A 27,252-nucleotide genomic window follows, 5' to 3' on the forward strand; every position below is an offset into this window, starting at 1 on the left:
CTAGCAATATGCCTTTATACAAGGACGTTCGACAAAACAGTTGCAGCGTCGCATGAATTAATTAAAACCAATAATCAATTCGAAACGCCATTACCTTTTGCTTATTACCATCTTCGTATATTAATGTGTTAATAAGAATAAAAATATTCAATTATGTAAATTAGTAGGTAGTTATAGATTATTGCCGGAGAAGTTCCTCGGCGATACCTTACCAAATGTCCGTATGCGCCACCAATTAAAATAAGAAAAACAAAAGGTTTAAACTAAACAGAAAAGAACAATATTTGTGCAATTATATTTATTTATAAAATTACGTCGATACAATCCATATTTCATAATATTATATACAAACAACCGAGTCACAACATTGATGCATTTATAATGAGTAATACAACACTATATCATCATTTCTGTGTTACGCGGGTACCTTTTACCAAAAGCATAATATAAGGTAACATTAGCGCCGGAATACACGTTATGCGTGTTCTTAAAAACAATATAATTTTATTTAAATTAATTATAATCCGAATGGGATGGTGCAGAATGTTAAGTCCCTCATCGCTGACTTCTATAATCTTTATAATTAATTATATATTACAATTTTCTTAAACCTAAGGATTACATTTTTAACAATAATACAAAATAAACATTTAAGAAAGCGTCTATTTTACATTAATTTTAGAAATAATATAAAAGTAGCATTAACATAATAAAAAAGGCTCTAAACGCGTGAGTAATTAACAAGACGTTATGAAAGTTAAATGTTATGACCACTTCTATTTAGCCAATGTAGATTTTTGTGACAGTTGACAGATAGAATTTAGAATAAAAGAAAAATAAACATAATACAAAACTTAACTACCACTGGACGGATACTGATTACTGCTTTGGTCTTCCTATATAGACTTAAAAACTAAAAAAATACATCTAATACTAATAATTACGTATTTATAATAAAGGGTATTGTTACAATCGTGTTCTGCATCATTGTGTGTGTGTGTGTGTGAGTGTTTCATGATGCTCATACATTATAAAATTATAAAAGCTATTATTTTTGTGAAAAGGATTGCGCGTGTCACTCGCTACTATAAAGTCTTGTTACGACGAACGTAACAAGACTTTATAATATGCCGATTTTAGAGTACAATAAGTGCACGATAACCTTTATTGTGTGTAATATTTTTTAATTATATTCGGAAAATATTTTATCTATAAAAATGACAACAAATGTTAATTTATTAATAATGATTTAAAGTAAGTGTTAAACTTAACAATAAAGAGCGGTGGATCTTTCGTTGTTTTTAAATTTAATAGTTATATAATTGTATTGATAAAATTAAAACGGAATGTTTTAGTACTTCGGATGGAATAATAAATACAAAATTGCACATCAATTACAATCAAAACTATAACTAAGAAAACTTATACCATTTTCATTGAAAATCTTATACTTAATACTTAAGACAAGCTAAGTAGATATAGTTAACATTATATTTATTTTAAGCAAGTATATTATATTTATTTTAACTTGCACTGTCTCGGCCAAAACAATGTTTTTTTTTTTATTTATGACAAGCTGCATAGTGGACAACTTATAATAATAAATATATTATAATTTTATAACTATTAAAAAAGCTACTCTCCAGGACAACTCGGAAATTATATACATTTTATTATTATTACATTTAATTACACTTACTCAATAATAATTATACTTTAATTATACTTTGGAGTAAATAAAAATGATAAATGTTTAACTATATTACTAAAAAAACATGTGTTTTATTTTATATTAAATAATAAATAAAAAAGTGTATATTCAGTGTTTGCTACAATACTAAAATTAATAATCGGCTTCTTTTCTGAAAGTAAGGAAAGCGTGCATAAGAAAAACAACCGCGTTAACGACAGCAAAGACACCAGATGATATAAGAAGGTTGTAGACCTCTTTATTCGGGCGGATATTAGCGTAGTAAGATCTGTGCCAATCTGAAAAGAAAAGAAAATCGTAATGTTACCAAAACAAAAATACTTCGAGAATATTATGCGGTTTATTTCGAATGTAGAGCGTTAACTACGCTCTACTTTACTCTATGATGAACAGTACATTCTCCAAATTCGTTCTGAAATTAATCTTTGTCATTTTTAGTCTAATATTACTCTGACCTTAACATAAAGAATAATCTATTTCTGTATTTAATGCAGTTTAAAGTTCTACTTATTTGATAAAATAATTATTTTATTCTGATTTTAGTTGCTACAAAATATTAATTTTAATTTCAACATTTATGTGAATTTTGTACCACGACATTAATAAATTTATAAATACGATAACAGGAAAATGTCGTCATTATATTGAATCATTATATGCTCCAAACCTTCTCCTCAAAGGGAGAGGAGGCCTTTGCCCAGCAGTGGGAAATTTGTAGGTTGTTTATGTTATGTTATGTTGTATTGTATACGGAAGAGTACAAAACTTTTTTTAGCTCTCATTTCACTTCTCACCGCTTGGTGTCTATAATTTATTAAGTCTTGAGCTTGAGCCCGTTTATCCTGGCTCATTTGCCATTCAAACCAAAACTAAAATACTTTTATTTTATAGTATTCTTGTTTGGTACTAGTCATTGATAAGTAGGTCATAACTCACTCACGCACCAGCGAATATTTACAAAGACACCTAATAATTTAAAACGAACATATTTAATGTGATATTTGTATGGTATTGAGAGGTCGTCAGCACACTGCGCACGAAACGGAAGTACTAACGCCAAATTAATCGCGACTATTTTAATCGTCGGTTAAGATCAGGAATATTAATATTTTTCCGCGTCTCAAAGTGTGCAAAATTTTATTTATGTATTTATATGCACCTTTATATTTCTTTCATGTCTAATAACCACAAGGCAACGTAAAATCTATTAATGATATTCTTAAACATGCGAGATGCATAGCATGCACATGCAGATGCATTTTAGATGTTATGTCTCTTGTGCATGTTTGGTGGCATAATAATTGGTGTGGGCGTAAGAGCTTCACAGACTAGGTGGCACAAAACCCAACCACGAATATTAATATTTTTGAATGGCCAACATGATACGTATAATCTCTGATTACAATAACTAGGTGACTAAAAGGGAATAAGCACATATGCTATATATATATATATTCGGCTATATGGCCTTATTTAAAAGATAAATTGTGGAAAGACTAAGAATTATTTTATGCCAGCTTTAATTGTTCCTAAATATCAGTTGTAGTTCCTCGTAACGTCATTCAAAGTTTTCGTCATCTTCAAGTTGTCGCAGAGACTTCGCACAATAATATTATTAAGACGCATATTATTTAAGTTCCCATTATCTATATTTTCTTACGCAACTCATAGCTATGTTTGAACCAGTCGTAATTACGTATAATCTTAAACGTATCAAGCGTGTTGTTTACTCTGGTTAGTCATATAATTGATACATAAAAACTCAGGTAGCGGTATGCAAGCGGGCAACAGATCATTGTGTTATTTCCATATTTAATAACAATAATTGCTTCTTTAAAATAGTGAAATACATTGTTAGTCACTTTTAAGAGTCGTTCATTAATTGAGAAGAATATTTTTATTGTTAAATGATATTTAACTGAACAATTAGTAACAGAACGCGAAATGAGTATGACATTTGCAGGACAGGAATTTCTCTGCTCTAAAATAATCTATTAAGCTTATTTCACCATAAAGCTAAAGTTGCGCACTGGAATAGATGTGATGGAATAGATTTTTGTCCCAAACATTCAGGTTACCTCACGGCTTTTTTGACCAACGAACTCGAGAGGTTTTATAAACACGTCTTAAGCACATAAAAACTCAGCAGTTGCCTGTATTTGAATATACGGTCTTCAGTTATATTCCACGTCATCTCCAGGGCCATGTTGGCTGATAAATAGATATTGACAAAAACAACAATGCTAGGTGTGTTTTGTACACTAATTTGAGAAAAATATTTATTTAATGATTACTACTAATATTAGAAATATTAGTATAGATATACTTGCCATAAAAAATAATCGCAGCTGCAGCCGTGAACATGATGACACCAATAATAGAGAACCCAATGGAAGTTTTCCATCCAGCAGACTCGCCGAAAAGGCGGGCGATGATTAGTATACCGGTGATGATGATGAAACCTACACATAAGTTAACATATTTAAAATCAATAATAAACACAATTTAAACAGGTCGTACGCAAGTGACCATGGGTTGGAGCGATTTGTCCCATATAGGCCCATTGAATCGACACTTTACAAGATATTTTTTTGTAAAAGCGTCAATAATTAATTAAAATATGACGACACAGCGTAACTTGATTTAAGTACTTTTGGGTTCCGACCTGAGTAAGCTAAGAGCTGGACTACTTTAATAAAATTCTGTAAAAAAACAATTAGACGTTATATATAACAGCCAGATGCTTCGCTTCGCTGCCAGTCTTACATATTGATTTATTGCGAACGCATAACGTTTACTTTCACATAATATGAGGTTCATTGAAACCGATATAACAGGTAATAGAAGTGAAAACTACTTCGAATAATAATGTGGACACTTTTAACGAAGTGCCCAACAACCAAGGCATAAATGTTGCCCGTGCAGTTGCTCTAGAAGTTGATAGATAGTCAAATCTTTCTTCAATTTAGAAGAATTCGCCTTATTGATTCTTATATAAGAAAAATATCTTCCACCGGTTCGACAAACTTGATTCAAATCGGTATTACTTCTGAGTATATATTCATAATTAATATTGTAATCAGCAATAATGAAAACATTTACTAAGTTAAATGACACGGTTCTCGGTAGCGTTTTGCTAATTTATTACTTAAGTACGGAGTCATGAGGTATTACAAGAAATTGCAGTTAAGTTAATTTGATACAAGTTATAATAAAAAATATATATATTTATAACTTTGACTATTCGTTTGAACATCAGCTAACAAATTAACACTCAGTTCTATATATATGACTGTCTGTGTCTGTGGAGAGGTTATGGTATCCTATCTGTTATAAGATCTGTGAAATAATACTGATAATTCTGTGATAGGCTATGACGCGATGAAAATAACTTAGAAACGAAAACTTAAACTGTGACAAAAAGGTTCACGGTCAAAGGATGTTAATTATAGTGTAATTAACTAAAACTTCCAGTGCTGTGTGACTAATGAGGGTTGAAATTGGAATTCGTTGTGTCATTCGAAGTTGCGGTTCGGTATCTGTTCCGAAATCCAATTATTCTTGACGAGATAGATAACGTTCTCGGACTCATACTATAAGTATAAACTGTCTGAAATCTAGAGAGAATAAATAATGCTAGACATCAGTACGGCATAACTATTATTTGTTTATAACAGACCTTTATCAGTGTTCGATAGACCGTGAAGTGTTCTAGAGTCTCCAAACAATGAAATCGTCGTTGAATAATTGAAAGATTCAGAACAGAACAGTATTCGCAACGAGGCCATGGTCCAGCTGAGTTTTGTAAACGGGAAATGTTTACAAAATACTCGGGAAACGACAAAAAATCGTGGAGGAATCAAAATAAAGTAATCTATTTTTTAGATTGCGAAATACTGCTGTTAGTTTGCCACATATGTATTTTTAAAATTTTATATACCATATATTATATATGTAGTGGGTTGGTGAAAAAAGCGATATACAATTGATTTAACAATTGGCAACAAATGTCGAGGTGGTGCTCTCATAAGGTGCAACTGTGTATTTTTATTAATCAGTCAAGCTTCCAATCACAAATTAGAAAATTTGTAATTATCTATAATTTTAACAAAAAATAATTTCTTTATTTCACCTAAGATACAAGTATCTATGAATATCAGATTTTACCTAATACTGAAGTGAATAACATCAGAGTAGCTCTCGTGTTAAACTTACTCGAATATGCGGAGAAGATGAGGGCGATGTGACGATGGTCAGACTGCAGCACTTGGGGGGCGGTCATCGCGCCCTCTATAAGCCCAATGGCGATCACAGCAAGGATCTGAAAACAATATATATTCTCAGCAACAAGAATACATACAAGTATAGCCAAATTAATTAAGTTAAATATATAGTATATCTTGATTAAATATCGAACATGTGCTCCTGTGAAATATTTTTGTTATAGTTTTTATGCTTGGACGCGTAGTTGTGAGCATGCATTTATGTGTACGTCGTTGACGTCTATAGCTATTCTCTAAAAACAAACATAAAACTATAGTCAACAGTCAAATGACAGAATTTGCCCGTAATTACTGTGATATTTGAAGGATATAGATGGCGTACAAGTAAATATTCATCAAGTATCAAAATTGGTTTCACAGAATATCCTTTGCAGATATAAACAATGTTTGAATTCTAGAATATTTAACGAGTTCATGCGTTTTAATAGACAAACATATAATAACCGGAGCTTACAAAAAATATATACTTATTATTTATTGCTCAAGCTATTTAAGTAATATTATAACAAATATATTATAAAAAAATCTGGTAAGTAATAATATAAGTTAGCGTATGTTGCTTTTCGACATCACTTGAGATGAGAAGTAAGAATATTCGTATAGAATGTGCCCTGCTGGTTAAAATATAACGAACGCAAAGAAAAACAAAGATAAACAGCTACTCGATGACAAAGATTATTAAGTGAAAGTCTAATCTGTAGTTTCGTCTTGACAAATACACGTTTTCACCGTTTGAGTATTCCTAAATACCGCAAGTGGATGCTTACCCGAGTGCTTCCTAAACGGCGGTTTTCGCTTTCACTCGCTACAATCATTTTTCTTTTTTATTTAGACATCTTTTTAATAAAAATTGTAATTCTCTATTTTTGAACCTATTTTACGGAAAACTAAACCAATTGCGTAAAATTGTATATTTTTTAACGTCAATTTCTGAAAAAGTAAAAAACTCGAAACTTTTTTAAATTCAGTCAACGTGGCAGAAATATAAATGTATGTAAACGTAATTATCTCATAAATTATTGCAAATTTACGAAATTCCTTTATATATGTCTTCTTAACTTGTACATATTCAGAAATATATAAAGAAACCACATTAATACATAAAACAATAATACTTTCACAATAAATGTAATCTTGTCAGAAAAAATAAATTAAGCAGCGCACTCCATACTAGCCTATCAGTTCCGACGTTGAATATATTACATAGAAATAAGTCTCAGTTCCGCATAAAACCCAGCTCGCGAAAACATTGTTTAGCTTTAAGCACAGCTTTATAATATATTGCCGTCTACGTAAAAACGTGTTATATCATTGAAAGTATTATATACTTATATATCGGAACACATCGTTCAAAAGTACCTAATTTAAATTAAAATATATTGAATTCATAAATAACATGTAATAGCTTCCGATCGACACTTAGCTTTATTTTAATTTATTATTTTCATGTCAGTGATGTTATCTGTTTTATTAGGAATAAAGATCTTTAAAGCTTCACTTGTAAAATGTCTGTTTGCTCTTTTTTCTAATATGACTTGATATTAAATATTTATGTGTAGCTCTGTTTTGTCAGCAATACTTGTTTCTGCTTGCTCATGATATAAGTTTTTTTTTTATGATTGACGGTTATGGATGTCAAATTACTGCGCTTACCTCAGCTGCCCCGACTTTTCTCACTTTAATTACGATGTAGGCATCCAGCTCTGGATTCGCTTCTTTCCGTTACTTCTCTGTTTAAACTTAATTCTACACGATTCATAACAACGAACAAGTCATAATAGCAAACTGAATCACAGAACAATAGGGTGTTTATTCAAAATTACACGATATATCGAGGGCATCGCGTACCAGCGCCAGTTCGAAGTCATCTGCATATTCCCACAAGGCTATGTCCGTCGATTCGAGAAAAATCAATGAACATATCCATTGCTTAATAAAATATCGAAATTAACTCGATATACATATCGCCCAATTCAATATTATTTGGCGTAGAATTATTATTTTATTGATTTTCATTTCCAATGAAATACATTTAAATATGTATATTTGAATTACTCGGTGGAAAAATTAAATACTGGACTTCTCGCCGGTTTTTCCCGGTAAAATCTATATTTCAATGTCAAATATAATAAAATTCATTTTATAGCCTAATTGAAAAAGTAATATTATGATTTATATTGGAATTATTTCCATTCCTACACATATAAAGCTAATAATAATAACATTCTGATAATATACGTTACATGTTAGCAGGTATTTATAAATATGGACATTTGTGCGGATGAAAGCTTAACGATTCAAAGGTCTTGTGAGTCAAGATTACAGCATGTAAATATCCTACCGCTGGGCAACACACTCAGCTTCCATTAAACATTAAAGATTTAATTCATCACGCTGTCCAAGCCTGGTACCATTTTGTAACAATGTTTTCCTTCAACGTCGAAAACGTGATTTATTATAAAAACAAATTAAGGATACTAAAAATCGTTGCTTGTCCTGATTCGAGCCCGCGGAGTACGTCCACTCAAAGTCTTAAATGAAAATACTTTAGTTGGTTTTATTTCTGTCACCTTATCATCTTCGAAATGCGTGACGTGAAATCTACGTGACCGTAAAATCCTTGTAGATATTAATTGTCGGATGACACGCTTATAGAAGTAAGCAACTAAACTTAACCTATGATTTCAGCCAAGGTAAGAGTAGTAATAGTAGCAAATAGAAGAACAGTCTTCAAATGTGCCACTTCTGGGCAAAAATCTTCTCTCTTTTAGAGGAAGCCGACTTCGAGCTCATTACCACGTAGCTCCACATGTGGTTGCGCCACACATGCGACAAATGCTAGTTAGGTACCCCACATTATTTAAAAATTAACTGTGAACATCCATTTTATTTTGTGACGCACGGGCTTGAACCCGAAAATCTTCAGATAAGATTCACGAGTCCGAACCACAATGCCACTACGGTCCATATTTACAGATTATCAATAATAGCAGGTATTATCTGTTTTGCGTGTTTAACAAAACACAATGTAATTAAGTTTTTAACTTTTAATAATTGTTGAATTCCTTTGCCTAATAGTCAATATCCAAATTGAATAAATCTAAAATGCTAATGCCATCCCGTCCTGTATCGAAGAACATTTAGGCTAATAACAAATAATCATTAAATGTTATGTAACCTTGTTTATCTTTCTATCCGAAAGTATAGTCGATGGCTCTGTGGATATAACATGAGGATATGAGCTCGCAGTCTCGGGTTTACTTGTATCCGAGTAAGCGTTTCTGAGCTCAGTCACAAGGCCGAATATACTTAATTTTTTCTAAAGCCAACGATACCTTTGAAAGTCGGTATTTTTTTAAATATTGCAAGTACATCATTTGACTGTATTACGTTCAATAAAATAAACTGACAAAGTTCAACAAAAGCCGGATTCCATAATAAACGTAACATCCGGCTACACGTGGTCACCTGACAATCGTATCATCGCCAGATCGATCAAAACGAGATTTGTTAGATCTGTTTGCGGTATCTTCGTTAGATTGGAGTTCAAGCTGCACCTGCTTGTAAACCTACCAGTTCAATCGTCCTCAGGCCGATGCACCAATTATGTTTGAGAACAGCAGCTGCGCGGCTGTCTCTGTCGGTGGCAGAGCCCTCTTCGCCCTTCTTGGCCTGCGCGTCCGCCTCCCTGTCTCCCGCCGACATGGCCCAGATTACTCGTGCGCCGCCGCCGTACTCCGACACCTAGGGAATCATTCATAGTTAAGTTAATTCCACGTGTTGTTCACTAATACTTATAATATTCAAATACTATTTATTTACAACTTACTTACTGATTTAGTTACACAAAACGTTCGGAAAGAGATATTTCATTTCCAGAAAAGAGAAATTTAATCGTTATGGTTCTACCCAATATGAAACTATTCATTACTAAACATTCTCAAGAGAGCCTAGTCCACTGCACGGAAGATACTACACTGTTTTCTTCAACTGCTGTATATAGCAGCCTTTATATATATACCTCACCTGCTATATATATTTCTTATCGGAATATCATTGCAGAGAGTAAAGGCACAGTACCAAAAGCTTTTCGTACTTTCTCAGGTACAAGACTGTAAAATCTATACCATCCCCATTTCTTATCTCGTAACAAAAACGTAAATTTTTTTTTAATGACCTAGGACGTATACCCATTTCCTCTTGATCTGCCTTTTTCTGAGATATAGGCGGATTGGCAAATGGACCACCTTCAGAAAGTGGTCATTGATAATGACTTTGTAAGAAATACTTATTAATCATTTCTTACATCGCCAGTGCGACAACAAACTTGGGAGCTAAGATGTTATGTCCCTTGCGCTTGTAGTTACTGGCTCACTCATCATCTACACACAAAAATACTAGTTTACCGGTTTGGCGTAGAGTATGAGATGAGCTCGTGGTACCTACCCAGTCCAGCACGAAGACCACCACCACGCATATGTTCCATAAGCTGTACTCTGTTATCTATAGATATTACTTTATATATAATATAAAGTATCTTATTATATAGGGTATACTTACAAAATCAATCTGATTCGTGTTTCAGTCATACACTACTAAATATGACAATTAAAAAATTAATTTACGCATGTCACCCGCACTTGATTGCCCACAAATAAACGATCGTCCAACAAATGCCAACCGCTGGCTCGGAACACACGCATGTCCGCTTTCCAACACGCTACGCTTTATAAATATTTGTAGATTATAGCATGTCCCGTACTTTCGAGTTACGAAAGTTTCTTTGATTGATTTTCTCGAACCATTTTTCTTCATAACTATTGTTATGTTAAAATAAATCAAAAGTATTTAACTAGATTGTAGATTATGTATTTGAAATAATATTAATTGTGATTATATAATTAATTACATACTAAATATCGTAATATTATATATTTTAATAAATAATAATATATTTTACAACAAAATCAATAGCATCTTATTTATGGTTATTTTTACAAGCGTGTTTTCGAAGTGGTCATCTAAGTTAAATGAAGTTAGCTTATACTTCAACTTTAGCTTAGAAATAAGTTCATAATAGATTCTAAATGAACTATTTTAAACAAGTGTAAAATATAAATAGCTAAACTATTTCGTTCCATTCAATATTCACTAAATATTATTCTATATTAACATGGAAACTAATTTAAAATTATGATTTTTTTCTTACCAAAAAGTTTTAATAGAGCTCAGTTATATTCCTCGAGCAAAAAGTTTGTACCCACATTCACTGTCCAAATTGAAAAAAAAGAACACAACTGATTCCAAATTTAAACTGTAGCGCGTTTCGCGTAGCGGAAAATACGAGTGTTGTACGCGTCCGTCGCGAGTCGACTGTGTCTCTGTCAGCGCGTGCTGCAACTCAATACATTAGCTACAAGTGCACTGCCTAGTATAATATCTGACAGTACCTTCCCGTGTTCCCGCCCTTATTGTGTGCAGAGAAAATGGCTCAACAAAAATTTGCCGCTGGAGCGTAGAACCGGTGGGCCGTAGTACTTACGTAGCTTTCAACCGTGTTCTCATATCGACAATTTGGTTTTATTTAACCGACTCAATAAAATATTGTTTGTAATATATCATAATCTTGTAATGAATTAATGGCTTTTGCAGCGAACTGTACGATACATAAAAAGAGGGTCATTAAGTTTTATTAAAAACTAGATTGGACTAGAGAACTCGCTCGTGTTTTATTTGAATTTTACAATGAAACGAGCCTTTTTATACATAAGTACGTACGTACTTGCCATTTGTTAACGTTTATGGCGTCTGCTCGATTAAGGTCGAAGCATGAAGTTACGATAATCTTCCTTATTATTCGGGCTATCTTACGCAAAGATAATTTAACAAAATAGACTGAGGTCCTTAGTTTACAATATAAAATTAAGGTAATAAAAACAGCGTTTTAATTTACAACTATTAACAGCAATAGGAATTAAATAGGGTTTTATAAATTGATGTTTTATTTATTTCACAAACGATAAACTTTTAAAGCTAAAGCAGGACTTATTCTAACAAACTTATTAAATTAACAATACCTCTTGACAAACTTTGAGATATTAAAATGAGTGTCAAACAATAATAGCATTTAAATTCAGTACAAGCTAAAAGAAAAATATAATTTACAAAACACCCTTACGTTATCAATGATCGATCATTCCATCCCGTTCTAGAACGAGATCGATATTCTATTTTCAATGCTCTTGAAGTTCCCTTTAGATTTATCTTGACAGTTACCAGCTATAGTAGTTGTAATGTTGTACTACAACTCTTATACTAGAGAATTATTGCGTACGGTTATTTAAAAATGGATTAATATCTGTTGTATAAGGTGCTTCAGTTTCAACTATAGGTCTACTAATACATTGAATATTAATAGTTTGTTATTTGAAAAACAGTAATATAAATATTAGAAGTTATGTCTGTAAGTTTATTCTGTCTGTTGAAGTATGTCTCTATTTAACTTAAATCCTCATCCCGCAGCCTACACGTTCTCCATATCAGGATATGTTTTGTCCACCATTGGGATATTTTCAGGTTGTGACAATTATGTATTTTAGTTAAATCGTAACGGCCAGTGGATCGAAATCCAATTTGTAATTTGATAAAACCACCAACTAAAATATTAAAAGTTACCCAAATTATTGTATCTCTTTTGTCGATAAAGAAACACAAAATGACTCGTGCGTTAAGGTTGTCTGTGTAAAAAATATCAAGCATTATTACTAACAAGGCCTACCGTTTTTTTTTAAATTCTACCATAATAATAACTTATAGAATCACTTCCCTGTATAAAATCTTAACGACACCTAATCAACAACAGATCTTTATTTATTAAATTAATATAATATATATATAGTATTTAATATATCCTGAATTGTTGTAAATTCTCTCGAAGGATTTTCGAACACGGCGAATCAAAATAAAGTTTATTCAAGTAGGCTTATACGAGCACTTTTGAATCGTCTTTTCACAGAATTTTATTAAACGTAACCACTGGTTCGGAATGTAGATTCTACCGAGAAGAACCAGCAAAAAATTCAGTAGTTACTCTTTTTCAATATTTGAAAGAAAAGTCAACCACCTTTAGATATTATATTATTAATTATAGTAATTTACTACAGTCTCACGGTTGCACTCGATTCCTTGACTCTTATAGTCTGATGAGAAGACAATTCAAAACGGCGGGACACGGATCAGATACAGGACCTGTCCTTGCTTTCAGTGTGAAACATCTAAATTACTCAAGAAAAAAAAAACTTTGAATAAGCATAAGTTTAATATTGTTATGTTTTTTTTTTTTATCAAAGAAAACACCTTTATTCTATATAGAAGCATTAGATACACAACATAAATAAATACTTATTACGAAAGTAACACCTTAGTGTCTGGAAGAAATGACCGAAAAAAAACTCAGTAGGACATTTTATTTTTTGAAAAAATTTAGTATGTAAACATGATATGAAAACTTATCTCTTTACGAGATCATTACGAAGTCGGGACGTGCAGCTGGTATATTATATAAAATACTGATGTAGGTACTGGCAAAATAACAAATAGTTAAATGCATCGCAATCATAGGAATCCTAAGCATATTATTAAAAAAATAACACATGAGGCTAGCAACTGCACAAAAATGCTGTTAAGTTGTACATACTCTTAACAATTGTGTGCAGTTTGTCAATAATTAATATTATGAATGCTAATTAAAGAGTAGGAGGAGCCGAAACCAAAAGGCCAGCACTTCTTAATTTTTACTTTTTTCGTATAATGGAGAATCGCCGGTTTCAATAATAATATGCGTATAAAGGTTTGTTCAACTTTAATGGTTTCTATTGATTTAGATGGTCTATTCGATCTTTTATTTATTCAGCTGCTATTAGAAACGGCATGTATATTTGTGGCCAAGCTTACGATGAAAAATTTATTAACTTCCATTTTGAGAAGAATAATTCAGGCCGTTGCATTTTTTTTACAATCCCATTCGTTCGACGTTTCCCTCCGACGTTTTTCCGCTCAATCACTCACGAGATTTACCACTAGATCGTTTATATGTAGCTATTCGAAAATTGAAAAGCCACTTTCTAGTGTTTTCCGGTCTGGAAGTCAGCGTGAGCGCATAACTTCATACACATAGACGCGCACGCACTGCGATCGGATTGACGATAAATACTCGAACACCGATCGGTCACGACCATAGCGTTCACGTTACAATTGTTTGTATATATATATAGGATTAATGAAATATATCATTGTTCACGATTAAGTAACTTTACTTTACTTCTAATTATAATCAAATTAAATGCCTATACCTATCAAAAAATATATATCTTTTTTTTATAAATATAATCAATCACTTACGGTTTTTCACATAAAATAAAAATATTTATATAAGTAATTCAAACGAACAAAATGTTAGTGGCGAGTGGCTCGCAGTGACGGTCTTATTTTATTTTTTAGCAAATAATTATATGTGTGTGTTTTTTATTTTACAATATTATCTTATGCTCATTCGAAGGCGTCAGATATTTTAAGGCGGAAACTGGTATGCGTTGGAACTCGAGGTCCGTGTTTTCATTGCCGATATAAGCTGAAGCCGATGAACGGCTATCCTATTTATCACGTATTATCAGCTCTGTATATATATTTTAATAACATTTTTATGTCATTGCTAGCAGTGTATGTCCAAATATAAGATCTAATTAGTTACTCTCTACTAGATATAACATTTCCCTTTGACCTAGCTCTTTCCGTTTAAATATAATTAATTTACGCCGTTCATCTTTCCGTTCGTATTACACATACATATATTAGTACTTAATGGAAAACAATAATTAGCAATAAACCTATCGCACTGAAAACGTCTGAAAACGAACGGGTCATTGGAATGACTAATTACCGCAGTCTTGAATAATAATAATTCATAATTACATCCGATAAGACGATGAATGTAACACAAATCATTTGTAAATTGAAATGATTTACCCATTAAGGTTATGACGTCACTAACCCGGCGTCGTTGACGAGATTAAAATAACGCGGACGATGACGCGGGTCAAACTGACACCAGTAATATGTAGCCTTGGGGGTAATATCACCAATTGCATGTACGCATTTCCGACCGATTCAAACACTTTCTTTCAGCGACTTTGTTCTCGAGGCAATACAATTGTCTGAAGAATTACATATATAAAGTGGTCTAGTCAGTCGGATATTTTATCGGCACGTTCCTTACCTATTTCCGCTTTTGCGTCAATGCACCCTTCGAGAAGTTTTGCTTGGATATTGTAACAAATAAAGTCTTACCGATGTAATTGTCAAGTGAGGAAAAGTAATATCATGGAATACATTAAATCCAATAATAGTTATGTTTATAATAAAAAATACTATCCAAGACTAATGACCCTCCGTCAGTGACGCCGGGTCAAGTACGTGATTGTTCACAAACTAGACTAAAGTATTTTTAAAAAAAAAATCTCTCTCTGCTAGGAACATCAACAGACATTTCATACTGTTTAAAACAAGATTATATAGGTGAAAATGTCTTTTTTAAAAGAACAAATAACATTAATTAATTTAAATGAAAATAATTAATAGCAATAACCAATTAAAACGACAATTTTCTATGACTCCGAAATTGTAGGTATGTCCGTAGCACCCACACTTCGCGCCAAAAAGTATACCCAAGACTATGACACCCGATCACGCTCTTTTTTTTAATGTATTGCGCTACAAGGTATTGCTGTTTTAGACTGTAAAAATCGCTTATGAATCTATTTTAAAAATACTACTGAATCTTGTGTTTTTCTCGCTATAAATTTTATTTGATTAAAAAATGCACCTTAAAAAAGCGTTTATTTTTATTCGGCTGGATCTGACGAAATAACAAAATAAATAAATTAACCAATACAAAATAATCAGCTGTTAATTTAACAAATATATTTTTCTGTGCACCGGTGCGAATGGGGAGTAAGCCAATGTAGATACAAGGGGGCACAAGAGACAACAGCTCGATCCAATAGTGGGCGACGCATTGACAGAGCAGCTTAATTAATTAGTGAACGGGTAATTGGTGTCCCCTTTGCCCGTGCAAACCAAATAAGTAAAAAAGGAGACTATTATTATCAATCGATCTCTCATGAGTTTTGCGAAGTTAATAATTATTTAAATCATCCTCTCCAATCGGGTTAAGTAGCTTGTAGCGCACGAAGTAGCAAGTTCTAATAAATATTTTGTTAATACGTTATTAATATTACATTTTTGAATCTGTGTTCCTTCACAATATATAGGAAGTTTCGAATATTCTAAAATCGAAATACTTTTCACCGAAGTGAAAACTTTACTTTTTATTCATCCTCATTTAATATTTGCTTTTTCATAGCATAAGTTGGCGTAGTAGACTGGTAAATTTGCTATCAGATAAGTGGTCACCACTGCCCGTAGATATTGACGCCGTATGAAAAATTTTAACCATTCCTTACATCGCCAATGCGCTAACAACCTTGGGAACTCAGATGTAAAATGGCATACTACATGCTTGGACCTGAAGTTTTACATTGGCTTACTCACCCTTCAAAGTGAGACACACCAATACTGACTATTGGTGTGTGACTATTTAGCTGTAGAATATCTGATGCGTGGGTGGTGCTTACACAGGCGGGCTAGCACAAAGCCCTACTGGGTAGATATCTGTATAGTCTTGTTACATAAACCACGTACATGGAATATGTGTACAAAGTATAAATTTTCTCTTACAAAATGTAGTTCTGTGAATAATTTACTATCGTGTTGCAATAATACATATTATTATTACTACCAAGTTAATAAAATTCAGTTCAAATGAAACGTGTGAACGGCTACTGATGCATTGATATGAGTCGAGTGCACGTTTTATAGCTATGGGCGAACGTGAAACACAAACACGCGCTTTATGTCGTCGTCGCCAGTATGGGCCATTGTTCTTTGCAATATAGAAGTTACTCGTATGCCTGCTTAGCATTTTGACAGTGTTGCCATAGCAAATTATAATTGTTTAATATTTTTACAAATCGAATATAGAGAAGCACGACCAATCGCGCCTTCGCTCCTAACGCGCACTAATATTTATAAACATAATTTAAAACGTTTTCAAAGTGATACGTTTGCCTAATCGCAGATGTTTAATCAAATTTATTTCTCTCGAGATTTTAAAAATTGAAGTCGAAGATCGAAGTGCTTTAAAATGAGTCTAAGTACATTATATGAGAAATTTTACTTCAAAATTTCAAGTCTCCATCCGCTAAACACAAAAAGTAGAAAGAGAATTAAAGTATTATATTTGAAATATTTTTTTCTGCGAAAATTCTTTTATATAGTTTGTTTACTCTTTGATAGATGTAAAATAATGTATTGTAGTAAATAGGGGAGGGAATTGATCGTCTGCCGCCAATGGCGCCACAACGTCGCCAGTTTTGGCGCCATCGTTCTACGACTGCTGGGGTTTGAGACGGTCGTTGCCTGACCTGTTTTCAAAATAGACCAACCTCTTTGTGTTCCAAGGAGGCTGTTATTCAAGGCTTTTGTGACAACTATGTACCATGTCCTCTAAAAGAACATTGTTCATAGTTTGCATTTCAAATTTATCATCTATGCTCTACATATGGTATATGAAGTCTCGTAAATAGACAAAATATTTTTTTATTACATAGTCTAAATAATTAGACTAAAAAGCAAGTGCAGTGATTACAGTTATTGTGATAGCTGATCCGAGTCAGTGTTCCGGCTAACGGCACAATCGCTCCAAATATGCGCACGCGCTGTATAGGACGACAAGGGACTCATTAGCATACGAAGTAGGTCCTATTGACGATACATTTGTCTAGCTGTCACTTGTGTTAGAATAACCTACTGGTATTTCATGTTGTCCTAGTATTAAGTAATATAACTTGTTGAATTCTTAAAAGACCGTTATATAATACCTTCTTAGTATTTCCCTTAAATGCTAGAAAATTTATACACATAACCATATATTTTCCCGGCTTCACACGGGTCGTATAAGTCTGTTTTTTTGGCCATGGCTTATTATAAGCTAGGCAGAACACCTCACCAATCGGATTAATAGTTTAGAAACGCATAGAGGGCAAACATTCATTATTTACTAGGAATAAGAAGAAAATTACGTTTATGAACTTCAAGATTTATAGTAACGTTGATTAGGAAATTTAAAACCGATTTTTAACTATTCGAAGAGCAATGTAACTTAACACTAGCATACGTTGCAATTATTTTATAAATAGTAGTATTTTGTAAGCAAATATCTTATACTACTCGCGCGCCATCTATTGAACACATTGACGATAAACAAAAAACTTCGTTCATGTGCCAACGACAACTTCACACTGTTTTAAACCATTTGATGAAAGATGCGGAAAGTCGTGAACACAAAAATACTATCAAAAACAAAACAAGTAAATATAATGAAAAATACTTCCATATATCCAATTTTATTGTTATGTTTTATTTTTCCAATTATCTGTGTTAAATTAAGACTAAGATCTTAATGTAACTTTATGAAACAATAAATGTCTTAAACTTTATCAAAGTATGCATTTAGTATATAATAACAGATTTTTGGATCTGTACACATAAGTAGTAATTATATTGTGGACAACAGATGTATATTGAAAAAAAAAATACACGACGTATTTGAAATACATACGAAAATTCATGCTTGAACCCGCCATCGTTGGTTAAAATTTATGTGTTCCGGACATTGAACCATCAGGGCTCAGAAACAAAGGGTTGTATTAAAGCGAAGTACTGAAGCGCCTAATCTATGACATATTCTGCACGTAGTGTATTTAAGAACTCGCTTCGTAGCTCAGCTTGAAATGTTGCAACCGCCTTACGGTGATACGCTATTTTGATGCGTGTATGCTTTAAATGTTTGTTCAACTAAAATTACTTTTATCTTTATTTGTAACTGACATAAAAAAGATATCAATTCGTTTGTTTTTTTTATGTTTGTTGTCTCAGAACTCCCGTCATTTATGAACCAATTTGCAAGATTATTTTTTCTTTGGGATGGTATAGTTCTAGTTTTGTCGTTTGAATAAGAAATACGGGTGATTTTTTTTATTGGCTCTAACTTTATTTATAATTTATTTTCTCAGAATTTGTCACATAAGAAAATATGTTATATATTTTTAAATTCTCGTCCTTCGTTCGAGGTCTTCATTTACAGTTGGGATTCAAGAAACAAAAATCAATCTTTTTAATTATCTTCCCAACTTCCAAGCCACATGTTTGAAACCGATTCTTTTTATTTCAATTTACTAGTTTTCATACTATAAGGAGTCCGCTATACACCAACATTTGTTTTGCTTGCCTCTTAAGTAAGAAGGGCCTGTGTTATAACGACATTAGATCAAGGGGTCACGATTGAACTGCAATGTCTCCAATTACTGACCTTTGATAACATTGAAGTAGAAAGTAGGTTCATGTTTAAAAAAATATTATTAAATAAGATATATCATTTTGTAAAAAAATATAGACCGCTAAAATGGCTTGAACTTAGTTTACGTATTAGCATGATTTTTATACGAGACAATAAATATAATTGTTTAACGTTATTCATGCATATGATTGATGAATACACTTGAATACACTCAGTATTCTTGGTAGAATCTACATTCCGAATCGACAATAAATTGACTTGACATATTAAAAGATTGGATAATTCATTCAAATCACATAAATAAGTAAATCGTGTGACTCACGTTCTCCGTTAGTGGCGCAATGTTGCTGGCGTACACGTCGACTTCACACATAAAGTCCTTCGATCTGGGTGATATTATCACCAGGCTGCCCGAGTACAGATACTCCAGTTTCAGTTACAACTTAGGATAAACTATTATTCAATTGAAACAACAATTGACGAATCCTTGACTTAAATTTATCGAACTGCGACGAATGCTCGGAAATATTGTGTAATTGTTAATTAAACTATTTTCTTGGACTTGTTGAAAAATATTGGAGAAAAACGTTTTACAATAACGTTTTTGGTCTTTAATTATTTATTGTGTTTTTATACTAAAAACACGATACTTTTCAATGGATTTATATTTCAAACTTTACGAAATGAGGTCTTTACAATTGTGAGAAGTCAAAGACACAATATTTTGGTTCCAAGGAACATTATGTGACCAAAAAAGCTATCGGACTACCCGAAAGCTAGATCTCTAATGAGTAAGAAGAATACTCCTTTATTACATTTAACTTTTGACCCGACTAATTTGACTTGCATTGACCTCAACTTCGGTCATTTAGTTCACGTCGCTATTATCAGATAATCTCCTGTAAGTATAACCATTTTATATCTGGCCATAAAAATATTTTTCTGGACTATGATTTTCTCATTTCATTGACTTCTGCCACCAAATCCGTCCAAAAGAAAAAAAACTCAGACTAGAAAATGTGGCGAAGGATCTTTTAGCGTTATTATCGGCTAAAAATGAAATACTCGTGGGTGTCAATTTTCACGTTCGCGACGTAGGCAAAGCAAAAAGTTACCAACGATTTATAAACAGAGTATATTTTTTTCCAAGTGAGTGAGTTACAGAAGCGTTTATAATCAACGCGAGGTGGCAATCTAAAAATATTAAATTTTGCTTTTGTAAAGGATATTTAAACGTTGTCGTTTGTAAAACTGTGACCTCTTAAGCTCAGTACTCAATCGACAATATTTCGTTAGTATACAATCTCGCTAATCTGGTTAATATTGTATACATTTTTATTAAAATTTTCGTAATAGGAAAATTTTAAAACCCACTTGTTTATATAATTTACGAAATTCATTAATTTCACTGACACGCCAACGTCAGCCCTGTAGATCACATAGTATATTAATAAATATTATTAAATGAAATAAAACAATATTGGTTAAATTATATTTATTTAAAATAATCACATATAAAATATGAATTCATCGATAGAACATCAAAAACTATTCCTTAACTAAATTAATATAGAGGTGGGAAGTATATTAAAATCTTCGGAGAGCTGTTTTGAAAATGCGTGAACCGTGAATGTTTAGAATACAATAAGCGTAACCTAACCCTATAGGTCGATGTGTACGGACCTTATGTTTTAAAGAGTTAATATAACTACAGAAATAAACGTCGCTTATTTAAAACTTAGTTATTAAACAAATAAATCTATGTTACTAAGATTACATTTCCTTCGTGAAATGTATGACGGATAGCGCTGTGTCGAGGAGATATACCGCGCCCTGGATGACGCATAGAGCACCGACCGCTAAACCAACCTGAAATAAAATAAAGAAAGCGTTCATTTATACATTTTTCCATCTCAGGACCATCAGAGTGAATACAACTTTTTGTATTTAATCAATAAACACATACGAATGAAAGGCATCAGTTTAAACATTTGTTAGAAGACAAATTTAGACCCAGCAATGTTAGAAAGGGGTTTCAATTCTAGTAATCCTTCGAATACTTGTAATCGGAATCTAGTACGTAATTAATCTGGCTCCTGTATCAAATGCATACGAGTATATGCGTTAATATATTTATTACAACCTCGACGAATTGTGTCTCTTTCGAACTTCTGAATATAATCGAACGATCTCACTGAATCTATTTTTTTCCCTTTTACCAAATTTCGGCTCCTGCAGCCAACCCAGCCAGCCAAGCCACCTGCGTGTACGCAGCTAAACTCTTTATTCCATCGTGTAACCGTCGAACAGAACATTAATATAAGACTATTGGAGACACAAGATCATCGACATGATCATTATCATTCCGCGATACTGGAGTTGGCTATTTTCTAAGCTCCGGACTGTCATTGAGAATTGCTTTGAGGAAGACTTTATCATGACTCCACCACGTCATATTTGCACAGACACTAAACCAATATGAGAGCAACAAACGAATATTTACCTGTTTTTCAGCAAAAACAAATTGGAACTGGTGTTCTCCCTGGTATCCACCCCAGTAGTGCAGCGCGACAGCGCCAACCGCAATCCACAGGAACACACCGATGAAGTTCATCACGATTTCGGACAGAGCTCTGAAGAAAATCATTATATTTTTAAGATTGCTCAGATTTTGTTGGGCACAATATCTAAAGCACCTAAATAAATAACTTCGACATCTAGGATCTAAAATCAAACGTTAATTTAAAGAATGCTTTGGTTAAAAAAAAATTGGAACTACGTAAATAACTTTTGAATCTGTGACTTGAAGTAACATAGACACACAAATACCTCTTGTGCTCAGTGGTTCCGAAGAGGAATGTGACGATTTGCACGAGTGTGTAAATGAGATAGCCCACAATTACACCGGAGGCCACGATTTCAGCATCAGGGTTCTTTTCCTCGTTGAGGTTCCACGTGCCTCCAACTCCCAGGAACTCTCCATTATATCCAGTACGATAAAGTACCAAGATCACGATGTTGAGTACCTGATACAAATAACATAAAACATGATTTAATATAAATCAAATGCCTTCAGATCAAAGTCCTTATTATTTTGAACTTTTGGGTATCACGTGACAAAATGTTTATGAAAGTCTGTTTCATCGAAAGTCGGAAGTCAGGATATTTGATCTATCTTTTAAAATGTCTAGATTGTCCAAAATTAGTCATTTTACTTATAGTATAAGTTCACAAACAACAATGTATTACGAGAAATCTTATCTAACGATATCATAGGAATAACATTTATTAGTATTTCCTTGCTATACATAAAACATATTGACGAAATTGATCGCATTTAAAACTATATAGAGTTCTAGACAGAATAATTCACAGAATATAAGGGTTATATTAGCTTGAATCTCTAAACATATCTTGATAAGGATATCGAATAGATAATACAACTTTAAAATGTACCTGATGCTATTCTATATTGTCTTGCTTTAATTACCTATTGTCCGTTGCCCTCAGATACACTAAACAATCAACCGATGTATTATGATGTTGAATTACGTCGTTACCATTGCTTAGATAGCCTTATAAGTTACAACAAAACACTTCGTCGTAGCAACAAAAATATATCGTTTCCATTACGCGTATTAAATAGCAGCCTGTAAATTTCCCACTGCTGGGCTAAGGCCTCCTCTCCCTTTGAGGAGAAGGTTTGGAGCATATTCCACCACGCTGCTCTAATGCGGGTCGGTGGAATAGACATGTGGCAGAATTTCATTGAAATTAGACACATGCAGGTTTCCTCACGATGTTTTCCTTCACCGCCGAGCATGAGATGATTTATAAACACAAATTAAGCACATGAAATTCAGTGGTGCCTGCCTGGGCTTGAACCCGAAATCATCGGTTAAGTTGCACGCGTTCTAACCAACGTATTGCTTGTAAGTTATTCATTAAGCATTTCTTATTAAAGAAAAAAAATCTTGACCTAGTTCTGATTGTTATGCACAGATTGTGTATCTGACTATTTTCAGCGATGTGTCTCTTGACTCAACTGATTTGAATAAAGCTATTATCTACGAAAGAACCAGCTCTATAGTATTACATACAATTCTGATGGCAAGCGATATTTTTGGAGTAATTTCAAACATTCAAGTACAGTCATGTCGTGGAATTCTCGTCACTGATACCGTGACCTACGACATATGACGCCGTGTGCTCCATCAGTCGATGTAACGGAGGTATTTCAATACTATTATCTTTAGATCTCCGCTATGTGACTTATCGCGGGTCAAAATAGTGTATTAAACATGAAGGTTATTAGAGTCTTATTTCTAAACATTGACAAATCAAAATGTTCATGCAATTGTGGTCTAAATATTGACATGTCAGTATTGCTTCTCATTTTGATCTTTATGGTATGGGCAGGCTGAGGCGCGACCACACTTCTTTATTTTTGCCACACAATTGAATATAAGCAAAAATTCCTCCTTATGGTACACATAAATAAACCCACTTACGTATATATTTAGAGGACTTTTGCATTACTAATGCTGCTCTAATTAGCACTCGTCATATCGACAAACTGGCCACAAGGGACAAATTAGTTAATTAATAAAATTACTCATGTGCAGGTCAAAAGTCAACACTTCCATTCATCTCAAGGAAGACATGCCACAGAGTAATGTAAACTTACTTAATACTGAACTGAGTATTTTAGATATTTAATTTAGATTTATTACACTTGGTTTCAATATTCAACCTCACTACACGTAGAAAGTATCTGATTTTTCACACTTATAATCAAAATAAAGTCAGTACATATTTATGTTTAATATGTTCCATCATTCGCTTGTACTCTGATATTTTGGGTTGGCGCTGTGTCACTCACATCCATCTTTGTGACACCATCTTGTCTGGTCGCAATGTCCATCCACAATCAAACCTAACACTGTTTTTATATGGCATAGTAGAAAAAACAAAAACGAGCCTTATAGTCGGTGCATAAGCAACATTAATACGACATCCTCTCAGCGAGTCAAATGTGTTGGTACGTTTCCTTTTCCCACAGATAGCAGAAAGCGAGAGGAAAGATGTTCCACATAATATTTTTTTTATATCGATCAAACATATCAAGAGTTTCTTAGATATTTCAACTCCAGTTATAACCAAAGCATATTCGACTTGATATATAAAAAAAAATGTTTTGCTGTGGTTATTTAATGTTGACATTTTAATTTCCCGATGACGTCATCCCGTATATATAATGTTATAAATTAATAATAATAATTACAATATATGAATTGTATAATTTAGCCAGTGAGTAATTGCATTGTTTGTCACAAACAAGGGGATTTATTTAAAACAATTAGAAGGTCATGGAGGAAGAGTTACAAAGGCAAAATTTCGGGCTGCCTTACTCTGATGAAGAGAACACATCAATAATATTTAGCATATCTAACGCTAACTGCAGTGCGGCCGAACCTACTCATACGCACACACTTTCTCAACATTGTTCACTGAATATTACCTGCTTTACGATTCCTTCTTGATATGTAAATATATAATATTACCTTATATATATGAGTGTTTAAATTTAATTTCTTATCCGTTATCTCTTAGCCGCAGCATATAAAAACTTATAATGTATAAATATTAGCCTTACTTTAATATGTAATTAAAAATTGAATAACTGTTAACAAATGCGTTTTAACATTATTTAGCAAAATTACTACAACAGATAAATAGTTTATTAAGAAATCTAAAAAAAAAACTATTCTGATTTTTAACTGTCAAGTTATCATGGCAAAGACCCGTAAGATTCTGCCAAATCCTTTTTCGATGTGTTATAAATATAAAATTCACCACCAGCATCAAAATAAATGCAACAAGGACAAACACGCTAATTGTTTGATGATTTCGCTTTGACAATTAATTTAAAATAAAAACTAATATTGAAATAATTATTATTACACAGCCTTGATTAAGTGAAAATTTATTTTAATCGATTAATTGTAAATAAAGATACAAATTACGCGGCAAATTGTTTTTGAAATAATTATACGATATTGATCATAATTATAGCAATAAACTAAATTAATACTTACTACAAAACATTATATTTCAATAAAATGATTTATGTGTTCCACATTCCATTAAAAGCAAGATACTAAAATCACTATGTAATTGGTATCATTTAAAAATCAGTTAAAGGAAACTGCATCCTTCTGTATATTTTCACTCTTAATAATAGTTATTTCACTCTCAATTAAATAAACTATAATCAATTATAAAGTGCCAATGTGATTTAAAAATACTGAATTTTTTGAATATAGAAAATATCGTTCGAACATATAACTATATTTTTAAATGTTACAAAAAATATCCCGCCTAAAAGTTTGATTGACGTTCCTTAAATTTTCCTTAAACATTTTCCCATTATATTACAATTATTAAAACACCATATCGACATAATCGCCTTGATAATAATTTAGAAAAGCATTCAAATTGATTGCAACAATTTATTATAAGTAACATGTACAAGTACTTTTTACTTCGTCGCGGTAGAATCCGAATAAATGAAGGCTTGGACTGTAAAAATGTAACCAGATGAAACTGATATATGTATGTACATACTTTTGTTATAACTAATGTTAACCCAGTAGTCGGAATTAGAACTTAATCATTATTGAAAATTTCAAGTGAAAATATTGGTATGAATTTGAATGTTTAGAATTTTTTTTTTCATTGATATCGCTAAAGCTGGTCAATAACTATCAAAAAAAAAAAACAAAAGAGGAGGAAGTACTGAAGTGTTTTGCTTTTGCCTATTCATACATAAAGATGACCCGTGCCGAGAGTGACGTTTGAAATCTAAAAACATAACTATCTGGTCATTGCATACTCTGGCAGGCAGCTGATAGCATAACAGTTATCACAATACCAAGCTTTAATTGTCGCCGACGGGATGCTGGGATCAAACAATAATGGATATTGATTACTTCCTTGTCAAATCAAAGCTAAATATACAACGACTGTTTAATAAGAAGTCAGTTGCTTCCTAATTTAGTAATACATGTGTTTTTTTTTAAATCTACTAAACCACTACTAACCGATATACATATTCTATAGCCATCGTTTTAAGTGAATAATCGTGTAACATAGCTTATAAAAATAAATGCATAATTTCGGATGGATGGATGTTCGTTGCTCAATCACGCCAGAACAGCTGAACGGATCTGAATGAAATTCGGCACAGATAGATTATATGTAATAACACAAAGGTTATGTTTTATCCCGAAAAAAATATACCTAACGTCTGTCTCCCACACTTCCGATCACACGCGGGTAAAGCCGCGGCTAGACATTAGTATTATTATATTAATAGATGCGCTTCGCAATTTCCCCTACTTTCAATTAAGACTATTGGCGTGACAAGCGTTCATGTTTTTTTTTAAATAAAATATATCACTTCTCTTACTTCTAACTAAATTACACAAATTGGAATCTTAAAATAAATTAATTTTATGAATTTAAATATTACTTTTACTATTTTTTATAAATACGTAGTCTAGTAGTATTTATATAAACACACTCAATTACGATATAGTAATAAAAATGAGTTTTTGTAACAAATACCTCGTATATTTATTTAGTTTTAGATTTTTAAGACATTTGTTTTATTTTATTACGTATTTTAAATTATTTTAAGTCGAATTCAGTGCAAAGTATACTTGACGTTTCTGATGCAAAAAGTTCCACTTTTTCATTTGAATATTTTACAAGTTTAATCC

At 32.5% G+C, this 27,252-nt stretch overlaps 2 protein-coding genes across 2 annotated transcripts in view; one reads left to right on the top strand and one right to left on the bottom strand.

Annotated features, from left to right (window-relative positions):
* The window catches only part of LOC113402876 (adenylosuccinate lyase), a 33,569-nt gene that overhangs the window by 1,481 nt on the left and 4,836 nt on the right, over positions 1-27,252 (top strand). The window lies entirely within an intron of this gene.
* LOC113402878 (uncharacterized) overlaps positions 284-27,252 on the bottom strand; it is a 29,396-nt gene continuing 2,427 nt past the window's right edge. Inside the window, exons 2-9 of the mRNA XM_026643230.2 lie at positions 22,298-22,494; positions 21,972-22,101; positions 21,245-21,337; positions 19,791-19,904; positions 9,568-9,738; positions 5,927-6,032; positions 4,042-4,173; positions 284-1,989 (exon numbers count right to left, since the gene is read on the bottom strand). Of these exons, the coding sequence (XP_026499015.2) occupies positions 1,844-1,989; positions 4,042-4,173; positions 5,927-6,032; positions 9,568-9,738; positions 19,791-19,904; positions 21,245-21,337; positions 21,972-22,101; positions 22,298-22,494 (1,089 nt within the window). The 3' untranslated portion in view covers positions 284-1,843. The remainder of the gene's footprint in view (positions 1,990-4,041; positions 4,174-5,926; positions 6,033-9,567; positions 9,739-19,790; positions 19,905-21,244; positions 21,338-21,971; positions 22,102-22,297; positions 22,495-27,252) is intronic.

This window comes from Vanessa tameamea, chromosome 9 (genome assembly GCF_037043105.1).
Source record: "Vanessa tameamea isolate UH-Manoa-2023 chromosome 9, ilVanTame1 primary haplotype, whole genome shotgun sequence".
NCBI lineage: Eukaryota > Metazoa > Arthropoda > Insecta > Lepidoptera > Nymphalidae > Vanessa > Vanessa tameamea.